Genomic DNA, 18370 nt, shown 5'->3' on the forward strand with positions numbered 1-18370 from the left:
AATTACTATAATAGTCGCAGGTCAAAGAAAACTCTATTACTATATTCATCTTAAGAATATCATATTGACAAATATGCAGTAATTATAACCATTAGAAATTCTCATAGTGAGTCAGTTCAATGGTCATATTTCTATATGCACCATCTATATATATAATTTAATAAACGAGATCTATTAATCTTTATCCAATGAAGACCATATTATATATATATATATATATATATATATATATATATATATAATATATATATATATATATATATATATATATTATCTTTTTGGGTTATTAATGTCTTTTTTAATAGTCCTATGACAAAAAACAATTTAAATTAAATTATAAAAGATTTATCTCTCAATATTATGATCACTATCACAATGATAGATCTCTAAATTTAATCAAGGACGTTATTATATTAACATTTTAATATAATAACAATAACAAATTATTTGATACATGATTGATTGGATTGTGGTCATACTCCTTATTCCCAACATGAACAATTTGTCCGAATGAACAGTAGTTTTTCTCATACCTTTTACACTTTTTGTTGCTATTTTTGTTCGTTTTTGCTTCTTCTTTGCGAAATCTTCTCTCGATTCTTCTCCAATAACGAACGATTTCCGCAAAGAACGTGAGTGAGGTTTGAGTAATTTTGAGAGAGATTCGAAGAGTAGCGGTTTTGTGCGTATTGAAAAGAAGTTTCATAATGAAGCGCAAATGAATGTTAACGTTTTGGGGGATTTGGAGCGCATGTTATACACACATTTAATGATTTTGAATTTTTTTTGTGCTGAGTCAATTTGAATGGAGTTAAATACAAAATTAGAAGGATATATAGTATGATTATTTTTTAATTCATCCCTCAATATTCCAAATATGATACTTTGTACCTTTAGATAATTATTTTATATTTTATATATTTTTATAATTTTTATATTTATTTAATTTAAATAAAAAATTCTAAACGATATTCGTGTGTTACAAACTTATGATAAAGAGTATGAATCAAATCTATTAACTTTGTATGAGCGATCAGCATATCACAAAGTATATACTAAGAGCATGTAGTGATTTTTGTTTATAATATAGTATTGATTTAAATGGGCTATTTTAAGTAAAAAAAATAAATATTTTTTTAAAATAAAATATTTTTATTTAATTTTAAATTTATTTAAATATATCTTTTAAATATTTTTATTAAAAAAATAAATTATTTATGTTTTTTTAATTTAATAATATCTTATTTTAAAAAAATAAAAATAAAAGATATTTTTAATATTTATTTTTTTTAAAAATTTATCTAATAAAAATAATATTTTTAAAATAAATAAATAAATAAATATTTTTTAAAAAATTAATCTAAACTGACCGGATAACTTATTAAAATTAAATTCATTAGCTATATGCCTATATCTATATCTAATAATCTAAGAACCAAAAAGATAATTAGAGGGTGGTTTAAAGGATGGCACTCTCTTGAATGGAGTCCTAGTGAGGTATTAAACCATTTTTTTTACTTTAGTCAATAATAACAATAAAAAACTTCATGATCTATAAATTTATTTCAACAAAATACATAAATTTAATTTTAATTTGAATTAAGTACTGTTTTGTTTTTAAAGTCTGGGGTGAAAATTAAAATCATTCCCAACCTTTTTTTGTTATTAAAATCATCTTCAACGTTACAAAACGTTATAAAATCGTTTTTTTCTACTTTAAATTTATTTTTTTACCATATTACTCTTTATTATTAATAAAAATAATATTAAAAAATTAAAACAAACGCCCCTTCCTCCCGTAACTCTCTCACCCCCACCCCTCACCCCACTCCCAACTCCTGACTCCCGTACCTCCCGTACCTCCCTCATCCCCTCACCCCTCACCCCTCACTCCATTTCCGTCGCTCCACTCCCGTAACCCCATTTCTTTCCTTATGCCCCCTCTTTTAAAAATTCCAACCTCAATTTTAACTTCAATTTTTTTTTTTACTGTCGCTGCCACCCTACTTATTCGTTTTTAGGGATTGCCACCGCCGTCGTTTGGTCATTAGGAGGGAGACTTCGCTGTTTTGTTGTGAGTAATGAGAAGAGGAAGGAGATTGAGAAAAAGTAAGAAGAGGAAGGGGAAGAAAGAAGGGGGGGTGGTGCGAGGGAGTAGGGGTGAGGGGATGAGAGGTTACGGGAGAGTGAGTGAGGGAGTGGGATGAACGGGTGAGAGAGTTACGTGAGGGGAGGGGTGGGAAAAGGGGGTGAGTTTTGTTTTAATTTTTTAATATTTTTATTAATTATTTTTACTAATAATGAAGGGTAATATGATAAAAGAATAAAATTAAAATAAAAAAGGACGATTTTATAATGTTTTGAGGATGATTTTAATAACAAAAAAAATGACAATTTTGATTTTCACGCAGACTTTAAGAACGAAAATAGTATTTAATCCTTTTAATTTTAGTTTTTATTATCTTATCTTATTTTTATATTACTTTCTTATCCTATCTTTATTTTTATCTTTTGTAAACAATACTTTATATATATTTAATTTTATTTTATAATTCAATCAATTAAAAAATATATAACAAAATATTCTTTATCTTTACATAGTGTTCATGTATTCTTTGAAGTTTAGGTACTCTTTATATACTCTTTCAATCTTGTTACGACGAAACCCTTCCCCACCAGAACCTTCAAAGACGTATCCCAAAAACCCAGTTTCAAAAACGCAATCATGACTCTCCCAATCCTCTCATCCAATCATCTTCACTCCTTCATCTCGGCGGCCACCACTACAACAATCCTCTTATTCATTCTCTCCTCTGTCGGGATCTCAACTTCACTTGCCGGAAACAGCCATGTAATCACATTCCGGTCACCCAACCTCTTTCCCGAAGGCCTCGCCTGGGATTCCAAGGGACAGCACTTTCTCGTCGGCTCCCTACGCCATCGCACCATCTCCGCCGTCTCCGACGCCGGCGTAGTGGAAACTCTAATCTCCGATCCTTCTCTCCCAGAAAACGTCACTGTTTTGGGGCTCGCCGTCGATTCACGCAACAACCGCGTCCTCGCCGTACTCCACGCGCTCAAACCCCTCCCTCCCTTCAACGCCCTCGCTGCCTACGACCTCCGCTCCGGCCAACGCCTATTCCTTTCCCTCCTCTCCTCCGTCGACAACGGCGAATCCGATGGCTCCGACGACGCCATCGCAAACGACGTCACGGTGGACTTCAAGGGAAACGCATACGTCACTAACTCCGCAGGAAACTTCATCTGGAAAGTCAACGACAAAGGGGAAGCTTCGATCTTATCTAACTCCCGCAGGTTCACGGAACACCCCGTGGACCGCGAAGCATGGTATAGTTTCTGCGGCCTCAATGGCATCGCTTACGTCAGCAACGGTTACTTATTGGTGGTGCAATCGAATACGGGGAAGATGTTCAAGGTGGATGCTGAAGACGGCACCGCAAGGCTCGTGCTGCTGAACGACGATCTGATTGGCGCTGACGCTGTCGCTTTGAGGAGCGACGGTGTCGTTTTGGTTGTGTCACCTGTGGCTGGGAAGCTGTGGTTTCTGAAGAGCAACGATGGGTGGGGTGAGGCTGTGGTGTTTGACCAAATTGACCTTGACTTGGAAGGGTACCCAACTTCGGTGGTAGTTGGAGAGGGGGATAGGGCGTATGTGTTGTACGGGCGTATGAAGGAGGGTGTTTTGGGGAATTCGGAGAGGGAGAGTTTTGCCATTGAGGAAGTGAGGTCGCCTAAAGAAAGCAAGGGTGAGAATGTTTGGTTGTATGTGATGGTGGGAGTGGGGTTGGTTTTTTTCTGGGGTTGGAGGTTTCAAATGAGGCAGCTTGTCAACAACATGGATAAGAAGATCAATTGAATCACTTCACTCTCTTTAGTCTCTCCTCTTGTAAACCCAACTTCTTGTACTTAAATTATGTTTTTTTTCTCCGCTTAAGAAAAGTTTTTTTTTTTTCAGTTATTATTAGAAAAGATTGCACATTTTACAATAACACTATGTTTGTTTCAAAGGAAAATAAGAGGAAAGAAAAAGGATGGAAAGAAAATGAATGGAAAATGTTATTTTTCATTGTTTGGATGCTAAAGAAAATGGAAAGGAAGGAAAAAATTTTTGTGGGTCCCACCAAAAAAATTTTCCATCCATAACAAGCAAGAAAACTAGAAGAGAAAGATTATTTTTGTATATTTACAATATTGCCCATAGTTATATTATTATTAATAATTATCAATATAAATTTAGTTTTAATAGTTTTAATATATTATTATAATAAAAATTTATATTTAAATATTATATGTGTATTAAATAAATAATTTAAATTAAATATATAAAATTATAATATTTTAAATATTTATAAAATGCGATAAAATATAAATAAATAAAAATATTTATACTTTATTTTGTTATAAGGGTATTAATGTAATTTTATACTTTATGATTTTCTTTCTTCTCACTTTTCTTTCCATCCAAACAAAAGAAAATTTTCTCTCTATTTTCTTTCCATCCATTTTCTCTTAAACCAAACAACATACAAATAACTCTACTTTTCTTTCTATTTTCTTTTCACTCATTTTCTTTCCTCTCATTTTCTTTCTTCTATCCAAACAAAGCCTAAGAGAAAGAGAAATATTTTACTTCTCTTTTCGTTACTATGGTTGTTCGGTTGTTCCATTATTTCGGGGTCATTTTTGACATGAACTGAAGACCCCAATAAAGGTGGAAGATACTTTGAAATAGATTAAGGTTTATTTTGGATAAACAATTTAATTAATTTTTTAAAAAAAATAACTTAAATAATAAATAATTATATTAAAAATAATTTATAGTATTTAAATTTTTAGTTTTAAAAATTTTTATTTTATAGAAATGTAATAAAAAATAATAATATTATCAGAGAAGTTATTTTTTTTATTTTTTGTTATAATTTAATTTTAAAAATTACACCAAATATTAATACTATTATTTTTTATAAGTAAAAAATAAAAAAAAAATTTATTTTTAAAACAGCCCAAACAGGCTCTAAATAATCTCCATTTCCTACGCGCAATGCATTTGGAAGCATTTGGAAATATCTTCTCCCTCCCAATATTGTGAATTCTTTCTTCAATATGCATATGAACGATTGGCTGATGTAGAACCTCACTAGCAAGAATGACTGCCATGTCTCTTTGGTGTAGCTGCCTCCTCTTTATGGCACTTCAAGAACAAGCTCATTTTTAACGGCAGTCTATTCCAATGGTTACTGCAGTGAGTAGAATTAAAGCTTGGTCGTAGGAGTTTCTAAAAGTCACGAAAAGTAACATTCTACCTAGGAACCCCAGGCTACCGGGGATTGCTACATTGCTTGGTCTCGACTTCCTACAGATTTTGTGAAACTTAATGTTGACGGCTCCCTTTATACCCATAAAAACAATGTGGCGTGTGGTGGAGTGTTTAGAGATGCAGATGGTAGATTTTTGAAAGGTTTCTCATGCAATTTAGGTGACTGCTTTATTATGCATGTTGAATTATGGGCAATCGTTCATGGCCTGCAAATTGCGGTAGTTAGCGGATACCATTCCATTGTCCTAGAATTTGATTCAGCTGCGGTTATCAAGTTCATCAATCATGGTTGCTCCTCAACCCATTTCTGTGCCCCCATCATCCAAGACATCTGTATCATGGCTGCTCGCTTGCAGAGCACTATTTGGTTACATTCCCTTCGTGAAGCTAACTCAGTAGCAGACGCCTAACCAAAAAAGGGCAGGACATGCCTCTTGGTTTACATCTGTTCAATAGAATACCATCTGATATTTGTTATGCACTCCTTTGTGATTGTTACGGACCCTCCATTTAAGAGGGTCTTGATCTGTTCCTTTTTCTTTTCGCATTTTTCTTTTCTGGTTTTTTCTTGTGTTTGGGGTTCTTTCCCCAAAAACTAGGCCAAAAACTTGTGGTTCAATATAATCTTTATAACTTGTTTTTTATTTTGTAGTTAAATTTTTATTGTTCATTTTAATTATTATTTTTAATCAAGTCCCCCTCAGGTATATATCTATAATATGCAGTTTCGTTTAATTTTTATGAACAGGAAGAATTTAATTACAAACCTCTACAAAATTACATAACCTTCTAAATTATTTTTATAAAAACACTTGCAATAACATGGTATGTCAAACCAATGTTGATGTTTACAATGGGAAGCGGATGAAAACGAGTCTCTTCCAAAGACGGGAAAAGAAAACTTGTTCTTGGAATTAAAACAGTAGAAATGAAGCTGAAGGTAGTAAAATTGAACCAGGATTCTTACTTGAATATATAGTTTTTATTTTATTTACAACTAGTATCGCTTCTCATGAAGCAAAAAAATAATCATCTGCCCACTGAAAGAAGCAAGCAGATGCATAATATCACGGACAATCTAAAATCTAGGCAGCTGGTGAAGAAACTCAAGATGATGCCACCTTGGGCTCATCCAACCATTTCCACACTGTCACTGAACCAGTTCCATCTCCGGTAAAGAAGAGACCACCAGGACCTATCTCAAGTGATCGCACTTCTCGTCTTGCAAATAACCGACCCCTCTCTGAAAATCTGTAAAAGGAGGAGCAGTTAGGAGGGTCAACAGCATAGAAGAGTATGCATAACAGACATAATGAAAGTTGTGAAACAATACAAGTGTTAAGTTCACTCACGATGGCAATTCATAAAGGCGAACTGAATTGTCAAGGCAAGAGCAAAACAATATTGGCTTGGCATCTGCATCAGTCATCCCACAAAGTGCAAGAACACCCTATAACAAAATAAAAGATGTTGATTGGGTGAATAAACTAACTTCTTGATTACCATAATAAGAAACATTAGCTTGAGAAAACACCATATACTTATAATATAGCTTCTTTATAATTATGTAACTTACATTCTCCTCTCTGTGTGTGTATGTCACTTTCAAAGATCCCTCTTCAGTGGCAACCCAGACCTTGACTGTGCAGTCAAACGAACTTGATAACAAATAAGAGTCCCAACAAATAAGGGATGTTACTGTGTCAGCATGTCCGCTAAGGGTCATTTTACAATCTAATGTATCCATGTCCCAAACCTGAATAAAACAAGATAGACATTGCTTTAACAAGGTTACTGTGTACTGTGCAGGAAGAAGCAGCAAGCAATTGTGTAGCTAATAAAGGAAGACAGCAACCGATCCAAGATCATTGTGACCAAAAGTAAACATTATGAAGAAAAAGAAAGAACAAAAGAAAGAACTCATACATGTTACCAAAGTGCGAAATCAGAATGAAGAAACTGATCTTCAGAAGATTATATATCAAATTTCTCCAATCTCGTGTTTAAAAAAATTCACATATTCTAACTAGCTCTTCATAGACCAATATATCCAATTTTGAGGGAACATACAAAGAACAGACAATAGACACACCTTAATGCTGTGGTCCATGGACCCTGAGTATAGCATCTTGCCTCCAACTGCTAGGCAAACTACGTCGCTGGTGTGGCCATTTAGTGATGCAACCAGTTTAAAAGGAGATATAGATTCAGAACCGCCTCTCCATGCAGAAATTACTCCATCCTGCAATTTATCATCAGATGATATAAAAATTAGTACAGTTCAGCTGTAAAAACACAATCATCAAATTGCTAGCTACATTTCATACGGTTCCTGTATTAGAAAACGTGGCAACTGCCGCAGGTAAATTACCTCATCCCCAGCAAAAAGGGTTTCGCTGCCAACAATGATGGAAAGAGCTCGCCCCTTTGGTCCATCTAAAGTAAACTCTAGTGAAGCCTGAACATTCCAAGCCTTCACAATAGCCACAACCACATAATCAGACTTTAGATTAGATGCAAATCACCTCTCTATAAGATATAATAATGACAATGATATAAACAGGACTGAAGGAGATCTTACTTTGACAGCATTCCTCAGACCAATAAAAATCCATGGACCCTCGCTGATCATAGAAATAACCTCTGCTCCAAGATTTACCACATTGACACATTTTCCAGTATGGCAGTCCCATGTCCGGATTGTCCCATCAGTGCTTCCAGAATATAATTTATCTGATCCAGCTGGAAGTGCAATCCCAGTGATAACCTGTTGACAAATGTCCACAAATTATGATTACAAACAATATTTAGACACCTATCCAACCCTAAACGGAAAGCTATTAAAAGAAGATATTTACAAAGACAAAAAGTTGAATATCCGTGAGTTTAATGTATCATTCTATAAGGTGGCATTAGACCCCAAGTACCTTCTTGTGTTCTCGAAGCTTTGCTAATGTTGAAAAGCCATCACCATAAAACCATGAATGCAAATCGCGACAGTGCTCACCGCGTACACAATTGCCATTCACCCAGTATCTACAAATACTTTGTGATGGCTTCTGATAATCCCTAGCAAGACTACCTCCTCCCATCTTTCTTATGAATACATTCTTCGAGTTATGCTTGGGGGAAGACTTATTATTAGAAGAGGAATGGCGCTTCTTCATGCACTTATGAGAATAAGTACTATTGCCATTACAATATCCAGTATTTGGTGGTATTGGTGTTTCTCTGTGCAAAAAACTGCACGGGTTTCTGTTGCATTTCCCAGCTTGCCAGTAGACACACGTTATCGCTCTTGCACCAAAACGTTCAGTCCTTCTTGCAGCCTTTATATCCATATTGCTCTAAAAAAATGACACATTCCAATAAGATCCCATATCAGGCATATTCTACAGTCCATCAATAACATCCTCCACTACTCATGCTGTCATCCAAAACTCAACAATAACTTACCTTCCAGAATCAATTCAACAATCAAAATTCAAAACCCCAAACTACATGCTCACCAAATATTCCTTTAACCAAACCCTAGTACACTTAGTTACAACGTAAAAGACGAACAAGAAAACAAAAACGATTACGGTGCTTCCAGATTGCGGAACTTCACGTCCATCAAAACCGGAGGAATGAGTGGAAATCCAAATAATGCAAATCAACTTTAATCATGACTACGCTATCATCCTACCCCTTTCCCCTATATACCGTATCGCCAACCCTTCAGAAAACCCTAATAAAGAAATCAAAAGGAACCATAAAATTGAAACCCTAATTTTCCACCAGGGGAGTGCGTAACCCTTCACTGAGGTCAATATAATCGGAGAGAACAAACATTCTTGTGGATCATCCATCATACGAGGAAGAACCCTAAAAGGAGAATCTGCTAATGTTTTCGTGTGCGAGAAGAGGCAAACCTGAGAAGAGTATTGGATCGGAAATCGCACAGCAGAGAGACGAGAGATCCAAATTCTCAAAAGAAGATTTTGACTTGCAAAAGAAGCGCAGAGAACAGAAATGTGTCTTGTGGGAGTGTGGGTATCCACCTATTTATAGGTTATTACGAGGGAACACACAGTCTTTTTTTATTATTATTATTCATATTTTATTATTTTCTTTCTCTTTTTCTCTCGCGCTTTTTTTTTACCCTTTTTTTGGGCCTTTTCCATTTATTGAATACACATACATCAAAGGCTCAAAGCTTTTTATTTTTAGTTTAAAGAATGTCTTTAAATTATTAGAGTTTAGCAAAATATGATCTAAAGATACATGTTAAAATTACTTATTAAAAAAATTTAATTTTTTTATATTTATTATATATTTATTAAAATAAAAAGATTAAAAAAATTTACTAAAATAATCTTAACATAAGTTAGGACACATATTAACTAAATTCATTACTAATTAACAAAATCTTTTTAAGTTAAATCCATTATTTTTGGGTAGCGAACCTTTGTGAAGGTAGTTAAAAGAAGTGAACTTAAAAGTCTTCAATTGAAAGGATGATGTTGAGTTTCAGGAATATGTTGGACCCTTTGTGCAATTGATTTCTTTACTTTTGAGGAGGTCAAAAGATTAAGAAACTAGTCGGTCAATGAGATCACATATCCAATTGACACTATTGAGTCATTATTGATTCTTCGATTTTTGCATTTATTTCTATTTTTGGTACTTTTTTGTTTTTAGAATTTCCTAAAACTAACCTTTGACTTTTCCATTATTCCTTAACAAAAGGTAAAAACATAAACCAATAAGAGCTTAATCAGTTAATTGTATGTTTGGTCCATGTTTTCATTTTTAATACCTTTTGTGTTCAAAATTTTATGAAGAAATAAAGTTGGACGAAAATGAAAATAGAGTATGTAATTATGGATTATCAAACCAAATAACCTCTTATATTTTAGAGAGTACAAAATATTCACTATAATCTAATCATACGCCCTGATTAACTAGTATATTCAATTTCTTATGCACTGCATGAACGATCATTTGAATAGTTAAATTTAATTAGCTGAGAAATTAAAATAGTTTACAATGGTCTTCTCTTGTATGTATATTGATTGTCGAGGGACTCTCAATTGGAATGCTTCCTGTGAACTAGAATTCTGCCACTCTTTTTATGTGTTTTGCCTAATATAAGAGCCAAAAATTTTCAGCCTAAACAACTAATTAAAGTCTAGCATAACCCTAGATATTGTCCCTTCTCCAACAGAAATCATTCCTCTCCTTTTTCCTAGGAGAATATCCTCTATGATTTATGAATCAAATAAACCCCACAATACGGAATCATACACTCAATCATATTTAACCATGCTATATACACTTCGTAATCATAATTATGTGGTTTCAACAACAAGTACATGCCTTATTGTCACTCGAGTAAAGCGATAAACACAAGATGGTTCACATATAAATAGTGATATCACAGAACTTTCTTTAGGAGGATATATTAGGAAAACACCAAACCACAAGAAACAGAAAAGATGACACAAACTGCGTTCCTCCGCACAACAACGGCATACCGGAGGTGATCATCTGCCAGCACAAACACTAACAATAATGGCCAGTAAGTATCGCTTCGTGAGCAGCACTAGTGTAGCATGCACCCTTCAAACATAATATTCAGCTTCACAGGTTTCACTTATCTACTATTAACATTCCATAACCATATGCCAACTTCCCAATATACACAGCTGCAACTAAACTCTTATCTGATTGCTCCAAGCAAATTGGCACCATCAAGCTTTGCACCTTCCAAGTGCTGAGTAAATAATAAAAGGAAAAAGTAGTGAATATATGCTAGACTATCATACTTCGAACAGCAAATAGTTATTCTCATTAGTTAGTGTGGTTGATCATGATGAGAGTAATTCTTAGAGAGATTGTGGAGCTACGAGCCTAAAAGTCTTCAACTTTCTGAAACGTGTATCTTACCAAATTTTTGGGTTCTTGGCACATTGCTAGGAGTTTCCCCAATTCAATGCACATTTCTACTTACATTCTCAGTCTTTTACTAGTAACAGTGGTAATAGAAAACACACATACATCACTCCTCTCTTTTCTTGCTTTCACTTTGGCTTAGTCATGCACTCATGCACTCATGCTACTCACCTATATGATAAAGAGGACAATAAAACCAGCCATCTATGCATATGTTGCATTTGCATATATTGCTATATTTGCAGTTGGGAGCAAAGCCAGAATCCAATCAAAAGGAAATCAGAAACTCCATATCTCTTCCTACATAAAAATTACTACTGATTGTTTAAATTGCTTAAAATGAAGTACTTGGTTTTGGTTACAACTAGCAGTTTTTTATGAAGCAATAAGTAGAATTGAGTGGGCTCTGGACCTAACTCAACCCCAAGAGTTAGTTCTAGATGTGTGGATTACCTCACACTTATGAACATCACATGGAGACAACTCAACTATTGCTCCAAGATTCCCCTTCCTAAGGTCTTCATAAATAGCAAGAAATTTCAAATTAATAAAAAAGAGTTAGCTAAATTACGTACTGTCTCTCGAAGATTGACATGACGTAGATAAGCTCGTTGAAGGTTAGCACCCTTCAAGTTAGCATTGTTCAATTTTGCACCCTGAGAAGAACATAAATGATTTCATAATAAGGAAACACTTCACACTAACCATAAAGACAATTTGATGGAAGATGCCTGAACTTAATTATTAGTAAAGCATATATAATTATGATAGATTTAATACGAAATTACAGTACCATCTTTTTCTTAATATAACACATGCCTCCCTTATTTTGCATTCTACATAAGCCTCTTCCTTTATTTTTTCCGAAATAACTTAGGCCTCCCTTAATTTTTTTTGTTAGAAAAAGGTCAAAGAAATTTCAAACTTATAACATACAAAGTTTTTTCATAATTTTGTTAGATACCCCACATCATCCTTCTATCAACGGGGGAATGTTAGGCATATGTAGCCTAACCTCTGAATGAAGAGATTGTTTCCAGAATGCATGAAACCATGTTATAAGAAATCCCATTTTGCACCAAGATATGTTAATGATTTACAAACAATTTTATAAAGTTGGGGTTCATGGTTGCCCAGCAATAATACATGTATGATTCATTAATATTATTATTATTATAAATCAGCAAAGTTTGCAACCTCCAATAAGTGGAATTAATTTCCAGAACCGGTATAGATACACATGTTATCAAATATCTTGCAAAGCTAGAGAACCACATCATGGATAAAATGTTTTTGGAGGAAATCTGTACAATTTATCAACCAAAAGGAGCAAGAGATGAAAAATATTCCAAATATGGTAAACTGATTATTCTGCAATCATTTGCAACATTTTCCCTGGAAAAAACAACCCTTTTATATAAATCCCATACAGGTCCAGAATAAATTACCTTTAAGTTAGCTCCTTCTAGGACAGCCCCCTCTAAATTGGCATTAGTAAGATCTGCATTCTGAGAAAATTAAATGTGCTAATTATTAGTCATCAGAATCTTTCAACCAAGACATGGTGCTGCTTGTATCAAACTATCCATCTCATGGGTATCAAAATCATCCATCAAGCAACATATACAAGTAAATGTTATTTTCTTACTCCAGTTATGTATTAAATATTAACACTTTAAACATACAACATTCTTATGTTGTTTGGGGATTTTTTTCCCCGGCTTTGTTGTTGATGTTGATGTGGAAAGGATGATAGGGGGAGGGACAAAACAAAAGACTAGCAGCCTAACTGCACTGTCACTGTCCACGACACTCTGCCCAACCATCAAGGAAACAATATTGTCTAATGATCTCAAATCCCCAACCAACCAAAGATCATTTCAGCCAATTCAGTAATACGGTGGCCATCCAAAACCCACAAACTTGTGAACCCTCTGTTAGTCTCTACTCTCTAACTCACTCTCCCTCTCTTCGTCTATGTCTCTCGATCACGGCTTTATTTTATTAGGAGTTACAAAAAAAATTCAATATGCTGTACTGATGTTGATATCGTTCCTCTGCCAGGGGAATAACAAATAGACAAATGGAAGAATATACTGGAAGATACTTCATATCAAATGCTTTTAGTAACCAAGAGAGCAAAAGCAAAAACACAAACATATGCGTGCAAGTTAATGATTCAGATTGTTGAACCTGTAGGTGTGCAGAACGCAGATCAGCTCCACAGAAGCTACAATCTACTAGGCACGCATCTGCAGAATAAGGTTTCAAACAAATGACGTCATTTTCAAGTATAGTGTTTTGACATACTCATAAAAAAAGGAGAAAATTGCACCTTCCAATTTCACTTGGTTTCCATAACAAATATACCACCAACAAGGATGGAGACCAAATTAAAATATTAACCTGGAAGCTAGGAGAATAAATTAAAGGAGAGCACAAAAGCTAGGGCTTGATTTACACTATATCCGCTTCCTTTGTGCTTATAAATATTTTCTGTCTTCAAGTTCATCATTATCTAAAATGGCATTTTCCAGAAACAGCAAGCATATTGCTTACGAATTAATTCACAGCGCAGGCTGAGTAATTGAGAAATTTAGGAACCTTGATTCACCTTACAAAGTGATCTCATTCAAGTTAGGAAGAAAATAGAGAAACGCTTATAAAAGTCAAAGGAAAATTCAGTGGACAACTCTTAGGCAAGTCAGATTGTGCAGTAGAGAATATTGTACAATATACAGCTAATAGAAGAAATATATATAACTAAGATGAATGTGTTATGGGGCAGTGGATGTACAGACAGAGGATATAGCCAAGGGAAATTTGGTGTGGCATCTATCAAACTGAAGATAGGACACTTTATCAAGGTATTTTAGTCATATAAGAAGACTAAGGGAAATAGAAGCCCCGTGAAACATAAGATGGTTTTACTGAAAATTTGGTTTTCATATAATCCCATAGGACAACTAATCCATGTAGCCAACCCCATATGGCGAGACAAGGCTTAGTTGTTCTTTATTGGTATGAAACAGCAACAATGACAAGGTATTGCGAGGCAAAAATACATACATGGTGGAACTATCAAGTGATAAACCAGCATTTAGCTGTAAAAAATATCGATCTGCTGTATCAAAACAGACAAAAAGCACATAAAGATAATAACAGACCTTGTAAATTTGCACTCTGAAGGCATGCACCAGCCAATAAAGCACCGCGAAGATTTGCCCCAGTAAATTCACATCTTCCCTAGGCAAGATTAAATAACTAAGAGGCCGAAAAATGCATACAATAAATAAACAAACAAAATTCCTCAGTGACTTACTCCCGCAAAGTTGCATTGTGAAAGATGGAAGCCTCAGCATCAACATCCTATTAAATTGAATTATAGGTAGGTATCAAGATAACATGCACAATGTGGTTAGTACCAGCCAATTTTACAATCCCGCACCTAACTAATACAAGACAAGCTCACAAGCATAAAACTTGACAAATTTTGAAACATAATCTTGGAAAATGTGTTCTTTTTCATATTAGCAAGTCTTCATTAATAAGTAACATTGATCATTTGCAAATAAATTACACTAAAATGATGTATATTTTTTAGATGATCATAAAATTGGATTTTAAATTGTACACCAATTGGAGAAACAGCCCATACTAAATTCAGCCCAATCTTAAGTAATTTTGCCAGACTTGTTGAATTGACACGCAAGTATTATAAGTCTAGTCAGAATCATACTTACCCGAAACTTTGCACACTGAAGGTTTGCTCTTGAAAAGAATACATTTTTTAGACAAGCATAGCTGAAATCTACAAAGGATAAATCCTGAAAATCCAAATCAAAAGACAGACAATGTCAGAGTATTATTCTTCATACATTGATCACTTAAGATTTCCTACGAATATGACTTAGATCCCCTTAACATATTACATTGGTTCATCATCTTGTTACTTCAGTTTCTCTCCACATAAGGTAACAAGTCACATGTCACGAACATTCTTAAAGTGCTACATTAGTATAATATTGAAAGAACATACGGATATAAGAGTAACTAATGAGTAGTGAAAACTTAGTATAACTGACAAAACTTGTGTTAATGACACTAGATAAAGCTAAATTAAACACAAGGTATGTATTTGACATTTGAAGGTCAATGCACCACTCTGCCAAAATACATTACATTAATTAAATAACTGCTTTCACAAGTGATCTATGAGTCTAAAATAATGTTAAAAAGTATAATAATGATCTCGAAATTTACCAGTTTAGAGAGGTCAAGGCCAGAAAGATTAACCCCTCGAAACCTAACTTTATCAGATTGTATGCACTTGATAATATCAGTCCGTGTTAACTCTGTATGGAGGTCATCATCTTCCTTCCTCTTATTAAGGACAGTATTAATTCCATCTATTAGCCCCTGATATTTCAAAAGTACTCACAGGATCAGCCAATCAGGGATTCCATGAAGGCCTGAAGTTTAATTTTCTTACTTTCTTTTCAAAATGATCAAGCAACTGGAGCAAAGCTATAGGAAGGTATATGAGGAAATTAAAGTTCAACATTAAGGCATATGGAGCTATCAAAGCAATAATAGCAGGTGCAAGTATGCATTCTATTTGTTTACGATACAATGAAGGACATTCTTTACATTTAAGAAGGGGGTAATTCCATCACAGGTTGCTCTTCTCAATACAGATGTCAAAACAAATGTGAACTGTGTACTAAAATTTAAAACATCAAAACCTTTCTTTGATTAAAATTTAAAAACACATTATCAATATAATGATGGTGCATGGCATTCCCACGATGATGATATTCTTATGACAAATCGATGAAGGAACTCATTTACACATGTTTTAGTCAAAGCTGAAAACTAGAAAGTACAATGATGACAATCTTAGAACTACACAAAGCAAACAAGAAGCAGTCTAAGAATGTAAATTTCAGCTTTCAAATCATCGAACCACAATCCATTGAAAAAGAGCAATACTTACAAGTAACTGATAGTACTCAGCCTCCCGCAATAGTTCATTATATTCAGAGTCCTCCAGAGTGGGCACCACACCATCTCTCAACCAATTAAGAATGTGACGGAAGTGTTTACCATCCCTATCAACAAAGACATATCCCTGCAATTTTCACCAAATCAATAAACAAAGCCAAAAGTGCATAATTGAGGAAACCATATACAAGTATAAACAAAGAAAGACAGAATTTGACATTGCCTTATCAGAATCTAGGCAGAGAGTATGGCGACCACTGAACATAGCAGCCAGCATTGAATCAGGCTCCCGCTGAGTCAACGTATCAGTGGTGGTGCAGAATTTCTTGCCCCCTGCGAAAATTTTTCACGAACAAGGACCAAAACACATAATTATGACAGATATTCATTTTTCCTCAACCAAGCATTGAACGGTCCAAACTCCAAAATAATAAATTCGCAATTACATAAAATCCCTAATTCTAGAGAATTGGGGAAAAAGAGATCGGAATGAATGAGAGAGAACAGAAGCATACCGATGTTGAGGCGAACGACAGAAGGCGAATGGGATTCGGCGTCCTTCATTGTAGGCAGAGAAAGAAAGAGAAGGAAGAGTGTTGCAGTCGCAGGACTCGCACCAAAACTACGAGCTCAAGCTTCCATGGCACAACACTGACACTATTTTTCGGTTTTGCGATTTGGAACAAAGGAATCAGGAATTTACAAAACGTTCTCTTCAGCTGAGTTGAGGATAGAGATTGCCGAAAAAAGAAATTGCTACTAACTACTTCCTCCTTTTTTATTTATTATTTATTTTTATTTTTTAGCTTAATTTTAATTTTGTACAATGTTTTTCTTTATTGTAGAAAATTTATCATTCAATTATCAATTACTATATCATCAATAAATAAAGTATTACAAGTTATTATATTTTTTATTCATTAATTAAGGATTATTTGTTAATATTAATTTAAATTAGTTATCAAATCAATTATTATATATTTATGTATAAATATATATTATTTAATTATTTTAATATATATTTGTTAGTTGAAATAGTTACTTTCGAAAGGCTAAGCTGATTCGAAATGCTGGTGAAGGGTCAGGAAGGAAGTAGAAGTAAAAAAGATGCACGTACAAGCACTAAGTGAAAATTATTTGACACGGACTCGATTTCAATACCTTGACAAATCGAACAATTACTCAATGAAGAATAGAATAGATGTTCGAACGAAGAATCGAGCAGTTACACGAATAGGAAAGTCGAAAGCTTTCTCTGAGTTAAGAAGTTGTTGGTAACGCTCATGGACAAAAGAGCGGAAACAGTTATCTAGGAATTCGCATACAAGGCAGCATCATGCAATTAATGGTCCGTTATGAAATAGAATTATAAATATTAGTAAGTTTTTTTGAGATGAGAGTTGGAATTTTTCTTTAGAAATACACTCAAACACACTCACATCCCAAAGAATTTTTGAATCTGCATTTGAGTTTAATTTCTGTAGGGTTCCTTCCATATCTTTAATTTTCCATTTACAATTTTCGTAAACTTTACTTTTTTCTGTCCGATTTATCTTCAAAGCATATTTGAATTTCATTGTCAGATTTACATTCAAAGTCTTCTTTACTTATTTGTTCAACTTACTTTTTAGTATTTTTTTTTCTGCCAAAAGCTCTTTGATCCAATCAAAGGCATTTTAATCACTTTCTTTAAATATCAATACAAACTATTTTGATCTCATTACTTTTCGAATATTTTATTTTGTATTTCTTTTAGTCTTTTGTACTTTTTGAATTAATTTCCTATCTTAATACTCGTCTAATTCGAGAACCTTTGATACATTTATAGAAAATTGATATCTGCAAAAGAGGAGTTGGTTTCGCTCCAAAACCATTAAAATCGAACCACTATCAATTTGTTAAAAATTGACAAAACAATATTTTATACAAATAATTTAATTTAGTTACTAATTTTTTATATCCACTAAACATGGTTATATAATTATAATATATATTTTATGTATAGATTGATTTAATGTTTATTTTTTATTTACACATTGGCATAAAAAAATAAATTCTTTTTCCGAAATCTCCCAAGATTAGGTTGGCATA

At 33.8% G+C, this 18370-nt stretch overlaps 3 protein-coding genes across 4 annotated transcripts; 1 reads left to right on the plus strand and 2 right to left on the minus strand.

Moving 5' to 3' along the window:
- Positions 1 to 2597: 2597 nt before the first annotated feature.
- LOC130955916 (uncharacterized) lies at positions 2598 to 4154 on the plus strand. The gene has a single exon (XM_057882917.1). The coding sequence runs from the start codon at positions 2726 to 2728 to the stop codon at positions 3875 to 3877; it is 1152 nt and encodes a 383-aa protein (XP_057738900.1). The 5' UTR covers positions 2598 to 2725; the 3' UTR covers positions 3878 to 4154.
- A 1976-nt stretch (positions 4155 to 6130) lies between these two features.
- Positions 6131 to 9337, minus strand: LOC130956329 (zinc finger CCCH domain-containing protein 48-like). 2 transcript variants are annotated; one of them, XM_057883367.1, is made up of 7 exons: positions 8266 to 9337; positions 7920 to 8105; positions 7710 to 7811; positions 7431 to 7580; positions 6915 to 7094; positions 6691 to 6788; positions 6131 to 6589 (listed from the first exon to the last, which is right to left on the minus strand). In XM_057883367.1, exons 1-7 carry the CDS (start codon positions 8677 to 8679, stop codon positions 6445 to 6447), a joined length of 1275 nt encoding a protein of 424 aa, XP_057739350.1. In that variant the 5' UTR covers positions 8680 to 9337; the 3' UTR covers positions 6131 to 6444. The 2 variants fall into 2 exon arrangements, with proteins under 2 accessions (XP_057739350.1, XP_057739349.1); XM_057883366.1 differs by having other exon boundaries at positions 7710 to 7841.
- Positions 9338 to 10614: 1277 nt separating this feature from the next.
- Positions 10615 to 17014, minus strand: LOC130956553 (FH protein interacting protein FIP2). Its single transcript, XM_057883601.1, has 11 exons — positions 16795 to 17014; positions 16503 to 16612; positions 16272 to 16406; positions 15539 to 15694; positions 15019 to 15102; positions 14598 to 14644; positions 14443 to 14516; positions 13469 to 13527; positions 12724 to 12783; positions 11851 to 11931; positions 10615 to 11096 (listed from the first exon to the last, which is right to left on the minus strand). The coding sequence occupies exons 1-11, from the start codon at positions 16841 to 16843 to the stop codon at positions 11043 to 11045; spliced, it is 909 nt and encodes a 302-aa protein (XP_057739584.1). The 5' UTR covers positions 16844 to 17014; the 3' UTR covers positions 10615 to 11042.
- Positions 17015 to 18370: the final 1356 nt, after the last annotated feature.

Source organism: Arachis stenosperma, chromosome 10 (genome assembly GCF_014773155.1).
Source record: "Arachis stenosperma cultivar V10309 chromosome 10, arast.V10309.gnm1.PFL2, whole genome shotgun sequence".
In the NCBI taxonomy this organism is placed as follows: Eukaryota; Viridiplantae; Streptophyta; class Magnoliopsida; order Fabales; family Fabaceae; genus Arachis; species Arachis stenosperma.

Bases quoted from the DNA above. Each gene is read 5' to 3' on its own strand.
- LOC130955916 (XM_057882917.1), top strand. From the start codon at position 2,726: ATGACTCTCCCAATCCTCTCATCCAATCATCTTCACTCCTTCATCTCG.
- LOC130956329 (XM_057883366.1), bottom strand. From the start codon at position 8,679: ATGGATATAAAGGCTGCAAGAAGGACTGAACGTTTTGGTGCAAGAGCG. The intron at 7,581-7,709 runs GTAATTTACCTG...GATAAATTGCAG, and splicing joins CCCTTTTTGCTGGGGATGAG to GATGGAGTAATTTCTGCATG. The intron at 7,095-7,430 runs GTGTGTCTATTG...TGTTTTATTCAG, and splicing joins CCATGGACCACAGCATTAAG to GTTTGGGACATGGATACATT.
- LOC130956553 (XM_057883601.1), bottom strand. From the start codon at position 16,843: ATGAAGGACGCCGAATCCCATTCGCCTTCTGTCGTTCGCCTCAACATC. The intron at 16,613-16,794 runs GTATGCTTCTGT...AAATTTTCGCAG, and splicing joins TGTCGTTCGCCTCAACATCG to GGGGCAAGAAATTCTGCACC. The intron at 11,932-12,723 runs GTAATTTATTCT...TGTTCTTCTCAG, and splicing joins TAGAAGGAGCTAACTTAAAG to GGTGCAAAATTGAACAATGC.